This window comes from Caretta caretta, chromosome 2 (assembly GCF_965140235.1).
Source record: "Caretta caretta isolate rCarCar2 chromosome 2, rCarCar1.hap1, whole genome shotgun sequence".
Taxonomy (NCBI): domain Eukaryota; kingdom Metazoa; phylum Chordata; order Testudines; family Cheloniidae; genus Caretta; species Caretta caretta.
In genome coordinates this window covers 221,734,120-221,749,088 of record NC_134207.1, presented here as the reverse complement: position 1 = coordinate 221,749,088, position 14,969 = coordinate 221,734,120, and the positions used below count along the sequence as shown (strand labels likewise).

General features: G+C 36.0%; 1 protein-coding gene across 2 annotated transcripts in view; it reads right to left on the bottom strand.

Moving 5' to 3' along the window:
* SLC25A13 (solute carrier family 25 member 13) overlaps positions 1–14,969 on the bottom strand; it is a 131,391-nt gene that overhangs the window by 20,793 nt on the left and 95,629 nt on the right. For both annotated transcript variants that reach the window (XM_048838180.2, XM_048838181.2), the window contains 2 exons: positions 12,806–12,858; positions 11,814–11,894 (listed from right to left, as the gene is read on the bottom strand). In XM_048838180.2, coding sequence (XP_048694137.1) covers positions 11,814–11,894; positions 12,806–12,858 — 134 coding nt within the window. The remainder of the gene's footprint in view (positions 1–11,813; positions 11,895–12,805; positions 12,859–14,969) is intronic.

The window sequence follows — 14,969 nt, the reverse complement described above, 5'->3', positions numbered from 1 at the left end:
ACTGTATCCTGACTGAATGTACACATATTTCTTTTATTTTCACTAACAGGAAACCAAATATCAAAATCCAAAAGACGACGACAAAATGGAAGTTCAATTTATAAAACTGAAAAAAATGCTGAAAATGTAAATCTGAATGCCAGAGCAAGGATACAGATTCAGTTCTGAGGAACAACGTAAGATATGTATAAAGCAGATGTGTCTTTCTGAAATAATATATATATATATATATGACAAAGCTGTGTCTTGTAGTTCAAGTCTCAGAGTTGCATGGCCACTTATGACATATACAGAATTAAGTGTTAGTGACTCTGGGCACTTACCCTTCCATTGAATCAATTTCCAATCTGCAAAATGGGGATTCTACCACTTAGCTTCCTCATATTGGGAGGTTTAATTTGCTTACATTTGTAAAGCACTCACGGTATGTCTACACCGCAATGAAACACCTGCAGCTGGTCCATTTTAGCTACTGTAGACGTTTGAGCTTGGGCTGGAGCCTGAGCTCTGGGACTTCGTGAGAGAGGAAGCCCCCACAGCCCAGGCTCAAGCCTGAGTCCAAATGTCCACACTGCATTTTTTCAGTCCCCCAGCCTGAGGCTCACGAGTCCGAGTCAGCTGACACAGGCCAGTCGCAGATGTTTAAATTGCCATGTAGAGACACCCTCTGGGGTCTACAGACAGAAGGTGATATTAGAAGAGCGAAGTATTACTGAGGACCCAAAAGCCAAATGGTGATTACTTGTTTATCCTGCCCATATAGAAGGTTTTAAGAAAAGGAAGACTATTCTGTAGAAACAGCTTCAAGTGGCAAGTCCAAGAAAATACTCTTAGAGAGGTTAACTAGAACCCCTAAAACATCTTACAACTTTTGTCATTTGTTGAGCTTACCTTGCACACTGATTTGACCAAAGACATAGCAGCTGTACCTCGCTACAAAAGTCCAACCGTTAGCAGTTCACAGTTATGAGCTAGACTGTACTTGACTAAAAGGTTCAAGATACGTTTGCGTACATTTTTTCCACCACACCCCTTCTTCACCAGCTAAAATTCCAAGGCTGTATGAACACCAGCTCGCACTGATACACCTCCAGCGGTAGCACTGCCATACACCGGTGTGGTGTTCAACTAGCCTGGAACGTTGGTATCTACTCTATCCTAACACCAATGGTGGGAAATTTTAGGGGGAAAGGGCTAATGTGTAGAAGGCCAGAATAATTCCTAATTAAACCATTCTCTACTTGTTTAGTATTGATGGGCCTTTCTACCGTATGAAAGCCTCACAAACATTAAAGACCATTTCCTTACAACACACCTGTGGAAGAAAACTCAGTCTTCACTCTTAGGTTATTTGCAACAAGTCAGACAATTTATTCATGCAATTGCAGGAAAGACAGCAATTGGACAGTGTGTCTCTCCTTAGGCAAATCTTCGAAGTACAAACAATATAAAGCAATATGTATACCCTTTTGTTACATATAGCTGTGTCCTGTTTATACATTTTTCTTCCCATTATCTTAGTCAACATTGCATTCCATTCTTATCTTAAAGCAAGGTCCCTTGTAGTTTTCCCATCCGCCTTGCACAAACCCCCTTTCTACAAATCTCGTTATTAGGGTTAAGGTTGGCCTGTTTCTTGCTCTGTCTCTTAACCAAACCAAAATAACTGCACACAAATCCTCTTTTCCCTTTCACACTTCCACACACCTATCAGGTAAGTATCATTATCCTCATTTTACTAATAGGGAATTTGAAACAGAGATTAAGTTAGACACTCAAAGTCACAAACCAATTCTGTGGCAGAGCCAGGAACAGAACCCAGTCCAGTAGCTGTAATCACAAGTGTATCTGCCTCTCTTTATCCACAACAGGTGAAACAAGACTAGCCACTTTCATCTGTTTTTTCCAGTACACCTTAGTTGCTGGTATTGTCTATTTACGGAACTCACTGAGACAAAAACCTCATGTAAAATATCTTCCTGTCATTTTTCTTTTAAAAATGGTCAGGGGCTTTAAATCCATTTTTTGTAATCTTTGCAGTAGAAAATTATTTTAATATTGCTGGAGCCTGCACAAAAAAGGCAGACTTTGTAAACAATATGCTTAGTCAAACTATCAAAGAATTAAAAGCTATTAAATCCAAAATACTTAAGCTTAATTGTCTCCCCTCTATGAGCACTATACAACATGATCCCTTCTGGGTAAATTTTATTAACAGTTTAATATACGTTTTACCTTTTAACTATACCCTGATAACACCCATTTTTTCTTCATTTAGAGTTAAAAATTTACATTCCGCAGGATTTCTGAATTTCTTTCTACTTCATCTAAACTACTATTTAAAAGTACAAATGCTTTAGTTAAAAAAGTTAAACACATTCCTTTTCACAGATCCTAACATTCTTAGGTTAAAAATTCCTTCACAACTAATGAAGACAAGCCTTCCATAGGCTGAGTTATAATTGTGTCAATACAAACCATGGATGGGCTCAACCTCGCTGCATCCAATTGCCGGGTTGAAATTCTCCTCCTTTCAAAATCATATTTTAAATCTCATTCATTAACCCATAAGGATGCTACTATAACATAAATCAGCCCAAAAATCAATCCTGCCATTTATGTCCTACTTCAGATAAACAGAAGAGAATCTGCAGCCACAGTAGTAATGTCATCCTTAGAGGAGTGTGACCAATGTGTGGGAATTCACCTCAAAGTGCTGTATAGCAAATCCTTTGCAGGTTCTGCAAACTACACTGTACTGCAATGATCCAACAACTGATGTAAAGACATAACTTATTTTTATTGTTTTTAAAGCATCACTTAAACTTACAATTTGAGTGGTTTTTAATGATAATATATTAATGTTTTATACTCTCTATTTGATGGAAGGCATGAGACTAAAAGTTGAATATGTCCATCATCCAAAAATTATACATAACACACAACTGTACAAACCATGATGACTATAAAATGATTAACGTGCCTTCATATATGGACACAATATAAAAAAAATTGCACTTTTAAAAAAATGTAAGTTAATGTTTTCCTCTTTACAGTTCCCCATAAGTGACACTACTCTGATCTTGGAGTTTATGACATTATCAGACCACCTCTAAATGGCAGTATAGCCTTGTACAGTAGTCTAGATGCATCTATCATACCCCTTCTCCTAATTTCACTCTGCTTCTCTGGGTGGAAAAGGAAGAGTGGAAAAAGTCTATGTATTTTTCTTTTGTTTACAAGAAAATGGGGTTCCACCCCATGGAAAAAATATTAACTCAATACACACCACTTTAACTACACATCAATGTAAGAAGCAACTTGTCTGTTTTATACTTGACTACTTAGGTCAAAAGTCACCTAGCTGTGCTGTAAGTATTTTACAATCATAAGTAGGATTTCATCACCGCCACATTAAAAAGAATGGGAACTTCATGTCTTAGTGTAACTGGAGTTTTTTACACCTATGGACTAACTGAGACCCTTCTTCACAAGTGGAAATTGCTAGGAACTCATTGAAAAGATCAAGTGTAAATTTAAGCTTAACTTCAGGAAGCAAGTTCTGTGGATTTGTACGTGGTGTGAATTTAAATGACCCCTTGCCCAAATGAAGATTTCTCCTTCCACAGATTTTTTCAGTAATTGTGAAATGTAATTTTAACTGCTCTGACCTCCATCATCTCCAACCCATAATCTCTTTTACACTCTACTCTCGGCAAAGGGTATTTGGAGATTGCTTACACTTTACAGCTGGCTGGATATCTATTGTCACTTTTTCCTCCTTCAAGTGCCTCCTCAAAACTCACCTCTTCTGTAATGCATGCAGGAAAGTACAACCAAAGCTTGTGGAGAGTTGTGATCACTACTATGGACCAGCTAACAATTGTGCATATCATATTATAGTTATTTGTTACCCCCTTCCTCAACCTCCACCCTGGACTGCTCATGTGTTCCATTCTCCTGTCTTGGTTTTAGACATAAAGCTCTTTGGTGCAGGGACTGTCATTTATTATGTTGCTCCACACAATGGTTGTGGCCTTCAGGCACTACCAAAATACAGAGGTTAAATCACTCTGGATCAAAATATTATTTTGTAACTAGTTTGGCCTATCAGAGGAGTCCTATGCTGGTAGCTATAAGAAATATGTCAAAATTTCTCAATAGTTATTGCACAGTGTTGCCTAGGGTAAAGTAGTAATTTCCTATTATAAGGATGGAGAAATAATGCAGTAAATGAGAATCAGTACTGCCTTTTTAATGGCAACCATTGTTTTTATTTATATATACATACACACACAGATATACACACACACACACTGCATATATATATATCCCATCCGTACCTTGTACAAACACATAGTAAAGAAGATCCCTTCCCTGAGGAAGATAAGAAACTAAATAGACAAGATACACAAAGAGAGAAAGGAAGAAGCATTATCCTCATTTCATATATGGGCAACAGATTATGTGATTTGCCCGCAGTAATGCAGACAAAACCAGACACTCAACCTAAGATGTACCGAATCCCAGTCCAGGGTCTTAAAACAACCTTAGTCTCTTCAAAAGTCCTGTTTCACAAATACCAAAAAAATCAAAAGAGGATCGCTATACATGCCCTTACACTGGGCATCTCCTTTCCTATCTACAGGGTTCTGGAGAAGTCAGCTCTGTCCCAGATTACTGAAACCCACGCTTGAAAATTGTGCCAACCAGCTAGGAGGCCAGATAGACTTCAAGACACATTTTCATAGGAGCACTTGAGGGGAAGTATTTTGGTGAGAACAGCTTGTTCAAAAATTTCAGACAAAAAGTTTATTATTTGAAAAGTGTCTTTTTAAAAATGAATGATTTTTTTAAAAATTCCACTAATTTTTCACATTTTAATCTACATTTTTATCAAAATATTTCATTTACTGAAAAGCAGGATTTTTCAGTAAACTGATTATTGAAAATCCAGAAGCTCAGTAGATGAAAAGTCTTGATAACCATTTTGATAAAGTTTTGGCTAAAAAGAGGAGTTAATTTTGGAGGGGGGAAGAAGGAGCCATTTCAAATAACGTAAAATGGAAGTTGCTTCACTTTTTTTCATAAAGTTCTTTTTCTATTTTTCAACCAGCTCTAGGGGAGATACCCAGAACAGTCAGCTCTTGACTTGACTTCTTTGTCCCTTCCCAGTTGCTGAGAAGGGTGATCCACGTATCTCCTGATTGGTAGGAAGGTGGAGAGCTCTACTCTTTCACCAACTACTGCTCACCCTCTTCCTGGTTGTGCTATCTATAGAGGGGTGTGGATAGCATTCTCCAGCAATGGGCATTGTATGCAGTACATGTACATTTGCCACTGAAAATGTGCAATACACCTGTGATCACCACCACTTGGCTCACTCTGCTTATGACTGGACATTGATAAGCCCAGCAAAGGAGCCAGACTCATAATGAGAGGTCGCATTTTCCCAGTCTGTCGCTCCTTTGAGGGGTAGTTATTCCAATTCTGGTTAAAGGTTTTTAGTTTGGATAGTCTATACGGCAAAGTTGCCACGCTGCAATCTCAAACACTTAAAGCTTCCTCAGTGTCCATATGTAGCAAAAACTGGGGAACATGCTCCCTCAGACACTCACATTAAACAATCCATAAACAGAATTGAAGTTAGTCCTGCTTGAATAATTTCTGAGTCAAATAGATACAAGTTGCTGAGATGTCTTCACCCTCATTTTTTAACAACACGGCTAAACAGAAAACGGTGGTTTATTTACAAAGCTCTGACCAGTTCTGCAATGGAAAAACAGTAGATTTGCTATTTTCCACTTTACAGGTAAAACTGTTCTTCAGAAGGCTAGCCAAGAAATCGAAGTGGAGCCTACTTGATTGGTGTTATAAAAGCAATTAAGTTACAGCCCTGTCAAATATGTTAACATCTGGCTCTGCCTGCTGTACTTTTGTCTATTTTGACTACTAGTGGTATCATTTAATGATTTACAGACGTTCCATGCCTTAAGGCATGGTAGCTGTATTAAAACTATAATCCATTATTTCTTGGTATTATCACATTATAAGTATCTTCCCGTTTCTATTAGATAATTGGATCTGAATTCCTGATTTGGATTTAAGATTTTAGGTTTTTGGACCTGTACTGGTTAACACTAAAAATTTCAGCTTCCTTTAAAAGGAGGATTGGAAAGTGCAATGCAGATAAAGGTAATTTAAAACAAATTATATTTTTGGGGTTATAAAATATCATGTCAATACAATAAACTTTCACAATATAGTAGTAAAACAATGTTTTAAATATTTAAAATGTGCAGAACATTAAGCACATTCAATGAAAAAATTGGATTTTATAGTCCAAAAAGATTGTATGCTTTAGGTTTTGGAAAATCTAACTTTAAAACCATGCTGCCCCTCCCCCCGATTGTTTTATGATCTGTAAAATATACATTAAATGAACAAGCCTAAAATAAGAGTATATATACTGCAGAGAAATCATCACTTGGAACAGGTATTTTGTGTGTGTACATGAACATGCCCTATATACTTTAAGAAAGGTAATTTTAAACAAATAAGGGTGGGTGAAAGATTCAGTGAACTGGTGGGAGAAAAATCCAAAACTACAAGGAAAGGTGGCTTGGAATTCCTCATCTAGTCTGAAGGGTAGATGGATAAATATATACCACAGTCTCTCCCTCCCTTATAAGAGGACTTTCTGCTACAATTACCTGGATAGAATATAATGTTACTTTATACTGCCACCACTCTTCAACACAACACCTAAAACTAAGGTTGGATGAACAATTAATTGGAAACCATTCAAATGTAACGGTTTTAAAGCACATCTGGCTTTACCAAATAGTACCTCTCAAATTAAATTGGAGTCTAGATCTAGATATATGTACCAGAGGTTAATGTTTTAAATATATAGTTAAAATGTATTCATACACAATAAGTCATAGAAGAAGGCCATACACTTAACAGCTAAATGTAAATTAAGGGATTTTTAAGCAAGTTAATAAATAGGCAGCTTTAATTTCAATTGGCAATGAAAATAAAGTTGGATCTTCCCCAGTTCCTCCTTAAACCAGAAAAGTGAATCTTGGGTTTTTATATGCATGTGCAACTCCCATTGACACTAATGGAAGTTATATGCATGTATCGATGGGAGAATAGACCTCTTAGAGTTAATCTGTTAAAGAGTTCAAAAAAGTGTACTCAGTTTCCTTTCAAAGTTAATATCAGCAATCATAAAGAACACCATTATTTCTCTAACAACCTTAATACACTTATGAGAACTTTTAGCATTAAGAAGAATGAGGCTGTTCTATTTTCTCTCTGACACACACATTTTTTTTCCTGGCATATAGCTCTGAGTTTCTTTTTATCCATAACCTAGATTTCTCAGCCAAATATAATAAATTTATCAGTTGTAAGTTTCTGCACACGGAAAACAGAAACGGCACCTCCAGTTTCCTTTAGTCTACAATCTTGTAAGAGTTTCTGGATTCTTGCAGGCAAGACATCCAAGAAGGTTCTGGCAGTTGTAATTCTCTAGCTCTGTGCCTTGATTACAATATGCTAGAGAGAGAACACAACTCACAGGACACCACTAGACTGACCTTTATTACCTTCAAAAACAAAAGCAACGTTGTAAGTAACAGTATTAAGAATTTGCAGTGGGATTGATTATCACAACTTCCATGGAATGTTAGTGCATTTACCTTTTATACACTATTGTTGACAAGAATTTTGCACACCTTCTAGTTAAGCAAACCCTAAAATTCTATAACTTCTAATTTTTATGTTCCATGGGAGAGTTGGGATTATCCATGCAGGTCTAGTATGTCTCAGCTTTATTACTATAAACATAAAACCTCTATAAATATATAGCTAAATCTATCTCAACAACTTAAATAAAAACAAGTCTGTACGGGAGCTGTAATCGTACTGTGCTACATGATTTAAAATCAGCTAATAGTGAGGAGACACAGATGTTGTGTTGGGAAACACTGTATGTACTTGCACATTAAGGGAAGAACAACATTTTGCTTTGTAATGTTTCTTACAAAGTTTCAGGCTACTGATTTATATGGGTGTTTATATCAGTAAATGCAAGTAGTTTAGAGATTTTGTATAGGCATTTATTCTAAGTCATACTGCTTATTTTTCCTACTCTTGCTAACAATCCAGTGACCAACTGTTTATTTTTTATGTATATTTTATTTTCAGCAACTTAAATGTCTGCTCCTACTTCTAGAATTAACACAAGTTACTCATTTTGCCACCACTTCATTTACAAAGAAAACTAATATTTATGCAAGCAAGCAGAATATTCATCTCAACGTTTTATGACACAGACGTCTTCTTAAAAAAGTCAGTCTTACTTTAAATCACAATGCAACTGGAGTTTTTACTCTGCGATTATGATCCAAACGAGACAATGATTCGTGTTACTGTATCAAAAAAATTACTTAATGTCTTAACCAGTAACAGCCCTAAGTGGCTATGTGCAATATGAATAACCATTTTTCAAAATAAAATTGGCTTTCTACATTTTGTTGGTCCCCCTTTTCCTTTCAGTCAATACTGTGGTATGTATCATTAAAGAGGATGGCCTCAGACGCCAGTAGCTTTCACTGGAACAGTTACCAATGTGAAATAACTTGAAAGTTGGGAAGAAAAATGTTTTCTTTTGGAAGCCTTAAGCATATGACTACTACAAAAGGAGCTCAGCCTCTGTCACCCTGCACCTAGCCATAAACTCACCCTTTTATTATGGTCTCCTTGCAGGTAGCCATACTATTAGGACAATTTCGTGTAACATGTTTTTGCATTTTTAAAGTTGAGGAAATTAACCTATATTTTCTGCATAAGTCTTTAGAAGATCTGAATTCCAGGCCCACCGTATCACTGGACACTTTACTACATCTTGGAAATGAAGATTTGTACTATTATAATAGTGTAAGGGACTACAAAGAATTCTCAAAAACCACAAATGAAGTTAGGAGTACCAAATAGGTAAGGACCATATCTCTTCATGGCTGAGAAGCACCAGGAAAATTACTGCATTAAATATATATTAATAAATCATAATAAATAATGGCAACAGTTTGATCTTATAATAATAAAATTCCTTATAAGTGAGGAAGCAAAATTTAGCACTTCTGATTCAACAGAGTGATTTACACTTCAACTCTCCTTAAACCACTGTATCAAAATAATCTATAAAGGTTACAGTTCTCTTTTAATTGTGTTCTAGGAATTTTTTTTATTTTCTTTTAATTTTAGACAAACTACCACTTTCATCTTCACATAATAAAAGCTATGAAACAGGCTGTTAGCTGAACTAAATACCATGAGGTCATGAAGCAAAGATCTTTCTGCATTTTTTTGCAGGGGAGAAAACAGTTTACAAAACAGAAAAAGGCTTGTTCAATGAAACAAGCAGCTTTGGTTACAAGTGCAAAAGTCAGCCATGTGTACTAATTCTCAGTAATTATGATGCAAGGTGAGCTCCCCAGGGACTTAAAAGTCAACGCCTAGCAATGGTTGGGCGAACAGCAGAGTGGAACTGCTCATGTGATACTGAACCCTTGAAAGCCCTTTGTATTACCAAAGAGACAAATATATCTACAGAGCTGCTTGGTCCTCCCACTGTGCTCAGAGCTGGAATAAAAAATAAATACCCAAGTTTATTACATGAAAAAGTGTAGACGTTCCTGCTTAATCAAATATTTCAGACCTAGGAGATCAGAGAAGGTGACCAATATTTTTAAATGTAAATTTATCACCCATTTGTAGCTGAGATCTGAGCATGGGGAGTGGAAAGCTGGTCTGACAGCTTTCCCCTACAAAATTCATCTTAATTGGCTGCTCTAATTTAGGATCAATTCTGATATTCTTGGAATCCTGTAAACTTCTGTAGGATAATGATTAAAAATAAGCTGTAACAGAGTCTTGACACGCTATATACCACTGTCTACTTGCCTCCCACATGGGGGATTATCAATGTTTTAAGTAGACGTAAAAGACAAGGGTGGACTTTTCCAAAGAACTCTCTGCTCCCATTGAAGCCAACAACTAGCATCACTTCTAAAGACAATCTGTGCTGTAAATTTGAAGGGGATGCACAAATACAAAAAAATGAGACCACCTGCAGGAAGATAATACAAGTCACAACCTATCTACCTGGCACTAAACTGTATCCTTAAGTGAAACACTTGAATTAAAGAAAACTCAAGGCACTCTGCCACCACATCTCCTACCAGAACTTTATGCAGAATCTCAATTAACTTTATATTTCAAATACCAACTGGGATAATCCAACATTTACAGCACATTTAAAATAGGTCCCAAGCAATCTTCCTCTTAAAGCAGATCCTTAGTTTACAATGAACTATTGAAAAAGGCTTGCTGCAGCAGTCTCATAAATGATAGGTTACAGTGAAAGAACTAGTGTTACCTGCACTATATAAAAAAATTCAGATCTGCCAATAAAACAAATCAGGCTAATTTAGTGCATTTTCATGTTGAAAAGATGCACTGAATTCTATATGACATATGCACACAACTAAAAATGTTCTAAATGGGAGGGGGAAACATTTCTGTATCCACAAGTACTTTATTGCATTTTCCCTTCAGTCAGTGTGTGCTTTTATTTGGGTCTTTAAAGGCCCACATTCTTTTTTTTTTTTTTTTTGAATGCTCCTAAAGTTACAGAACAAGGGGATCCTACCTGGCAGTCTACGACAGGTCAGTGATCAAACAGAAGCAGTAGTCAGACAGCAGCCAAATCCTGCCTCATCCCATGAGAATTACAGAAAGCCGGGACTTCTCAGTCTGTACTACATTCAAACAACTGCACCCTGAGGCTCCGATAATCATAATGTGCTCTTTGCAAGCACATACAGCATGAATCTCTGCACTACTGATGTTAAGATAGAATTATTTGTTTTTAAGTTGTTCAACATAATTTTCAGCACAGATAGAAACTGCTTTAAAATGTGACCTCATTTGTCTTATGACAGCAGAAACTAAGTTAGATTGAAAATATACCAGCACTGCTCTGCCCCAGTGATCAAAGCTAGTTTAAATAAACAGTGTTCTTTATCTTTAAAGTGCACTAGTCTTTGAACAAGAGTTCATTTTACTTAAAGTATTTATATTCGCTTTAACAAAATCAATACACCAGATAAAGTGAGATATAGTATGACTAGATAGAACTAAAGTGTAAAATAATGAATAACCTGTATCTCATTCTGCATAAGATATTATTCTGTGCAAGAAAAACAGTCTTCTAAACTATGGTGGGTTTTAAATACAGCCTACATTCAGGAATGCATTATGCAGTAGTTAACATTACACAGCCTACGTCTCCTATGAACGCAAGGAAGCATGAGTAGTGTTTGCCATTTACGAAGCCAGTATCACTGCAAAAAGTGAAAATTAGTGGGCGCGATATAACATCAGGAAAAAAGAGACATTGCACAGTGGGTGCCACAATGAAATAATGCACTAATTATTAACTTCTGGAAAGGTTAGCATGAATCCTATTTAGGACATAAGCTGCAGCCAACGTGCCTTTATTAAGGAAACAATTCTAAGATGTGAAGAATTACACAAATTAGTTAAAAGGCAAGAAGCATACAAATGTTTACCCTTCCACATCAAGAATGGGACTATCTAGGAAAGAATTGAGTTGCTCTAGTAGATTCTGTCCTTGTACTGGATCTGTGGTTAAACAGAAACCTTAGTCCACAAAATTTAATCTTATATAGTATATTTTAATCTCTCCCCAAAGTAGGAAATGTAAAGAAGATACTTACACAACCGCCAGCAAGAATTTCTGCTGCCAGTGGGACAGAACGATCTTTGTTCATAAATTTGTCTCTCACAAAATCATTAACCTTAAAAACAAGGATTTATGAAAGCTGGTAAATAAGGAGTGAGAAGCACATAGTAATTACAAATTTAGTGCAATTAAAAATGCAAATAAATCCAGATGTTACATCTATCCAGGTGCCAGTCATAGATATTAAATAAAATCTTATGTAATATATGAAATATTGTAAAGCTGACTGTAGTACTGTTCTTTCAAATCAACATATTATTTTAAAGATATATGAAATAATCATAAGTTTCCATAAGAGTCTCCAAAATGGTAACTGAAAGCTGATTTAAAATTGGATTTCAAGATACAATACATCTTATAGCAATGTTAGCTTAATGAAAAAGAAACATTATCACTGGCTTTTGTGTATAAACAATGCATTATGATTAGTTTATAATGAGAAATTCTTTAATGCCTTCAAAATATTCAGAAAATCTAAAATTACGTGAGCTAAAGAGCAAGTAATGTACATAATAGGAATACATGCAAACAGGTTCCTTTCATATCAGAGTTCCATTGTTGCCAGCATTCTTTTATATTAATCTAGGAATTAAACAACTGCTGTGGGGGAAAAAAAATCTTATTCCTTTGTGAGAAGAAACAAAATCAAGGCCTGGGCTACTTCAAAACAAACAGAAGAGTAAAACTAGTGGGTTAGGGAGACTTTGTACATTTTGAATCAAGCCCCCAAATGATAGGTTTAATCAGCCCCTTTTCAGAAATACAAGTATGCTGCTTGTACACCACTTGCAGTGCCCATGGTTGAGATCTGAGCAATTGCCATACCCTTTGGAAGTAAAACCTCATCTAACAAAAAACATGGAATATATTCTAACACACTAAAGCACAAAAACTCTACGTCTCCTCATTGGAAATTCAGACATACAAATGATGGCTAAAGGCTAGAACCCCCACTTTCAGACTTACAGTAAGTTTTATGGCCTTCTCTGGGGCTACTCCCAATAATTGTGGTAAAAGACCTGTAAACACACAAAGAGAGCTTAAATGTATTAAATAACTTAGTATTAGCTAAACAAATCAACGGCTATATGCAAAGATCACCACACAGAAACGAGGGCAATTTTTTAGGCAATTTTCTGCTATTACATTTAATGAGTACTTAAACATTCCATTTCAAGAACAAACTTCTTACTGCCACATGAAGTCAAAGCAACTTCCTATCCATATTTTAGTTACTTTGCACTTAAACTAATATTAGTGATTTAAGAAATTTATATACCAAGGCAGGTTTACCAAAATAATACTGTATTCTTCTCTACACATCAAAATTTGTTCTGTTATTTCTTCAGACAAAAGTTAAGGTAGTTCGGCAGTGTGAAACAAGTTATCTGCATTTCAGAAATCAAGAGAATAAAGCATTTTGCTGGCATGAAACAATAGCATAAGGTGGAATGACCTAAGGGGATATGAAAGAAAGTAATGCAAAACAGCCAAACATGTACAACTGCATTCTTAAGTCGAGCACTTTGTCTAGAGCGCTAATTCTCCAAAGCTTAGACACTGGAAGTTATATTATTTAGACACCAGTATGTGGAATTTCTGATTTCTCTTAACTGAGCTGCACTATACAGTTGGAACTGAGAGTCTCTAGTCAGCACAGCTTTGTTGAATTAAAGTGAACAATCTATTTTTGTAAAAGTTCAGCTGAAATGATCTAAAGAAGTTACAAAACCTTACAGAAGGGATATGGGGATTTCAAGTGCAGCACTGTGCACAGTGAAAAGGGAGTGTGATTTACAGCACTATTTACATACGTGAGAAGTAACCCTGCGAGCAAGAGTTGCAGGAGCAGGCCTGAAGTATTTCAGTAATGTACACAGTACTTCTGGGTAAATTACACTAAATCTAACATTTGCAATTCTCATGTTTGGGTGAAGAGGCTACAACTATAGTTCTATGTCTAAGAAGCCTGCTTGCCAAAGGGCTTTTTTGCCACCAAACTGGATGTTTGGATAACAAATAGGATGAAAAATACATTAATCTGACCCAGAGATTTTTTTTTTTTTCTGTCTTGCTCCAACCCTCCAGCTTTTCTGGTTGCTATTGACATTTCCTGAGAACAGTATCGTTTGGCTTGCTGTTTCAGAAGCAGTCAAACTATATTCTGCATGTCAAGAAATAGTCGGGTATTTATTAATTATGTGCATCATAACAAGCACACACACGTACATGTCTCCACACAAAACAATTATGTTAAAACAGCATTACAATTACATTGTTCAACAGTCAAACGAAAGAAAATTCCAGTGGTGCAAATGCATGTACAGCTAGCCAAAAAAATGGGAAAATTTTGTGAAGGCAAATTGTCCACATTTGGCTGAAGAATTTTAAATTTTGAATATTTTCAATTAGTTCTAGTTGCATGTACAACCTTAACTCTGTGTTCTTTGCAAATACACTCTGACAATGTGTGATCATGTAATGAATGACTACTTTTTCCACAGGACCCCGCCTCATTCAGCCAGTTGTGCACAATGAATGAGGCAGGGACACATACTGAATAAGACTGAATTCTAACAATCCATGTCTTATTTTGGACCTAATTCTATTTGCAATCATCACTTTATAAATATAAAGTAAATCTGAATTTACATCAGCATAAACAGAGTACATCTGGGCCTTTCCTGGATATAACGACAGTGCATGCACACTTCACACACTCCATCTCAAGCCCAATGAAATCAAGAGAAAAATTCCCATTGACTCTGATAGACGTGCAGTGATAAAATATTGGGAGATCGTTAATTTAAAGAAATTGTATATATTCAGTGTCCAATTTTTGGAAGCCTTATAATTGGGACAAATGGAACTGATTTTCACTGGACAGATTTGGGAACGGTCACTTTGCCATATTTTTTCTATCCCAATTGTTCAAGGTAGTAAAAGTACTAAAAAAAAAAATAGCAAAAAAAATGTGTTTATCCTGGCAAAAGTCATTTCTTCCCATCTGCCTTCTTCTGCACTCAAAAAACCCAACTGAATTGTTTTCACTCAAGCTTTCCACAAAAATTTACCTGAGAGAGGAAGTTTCAACCCAAAAAGTGAAAATTATAAAACATCTAAAAAAACC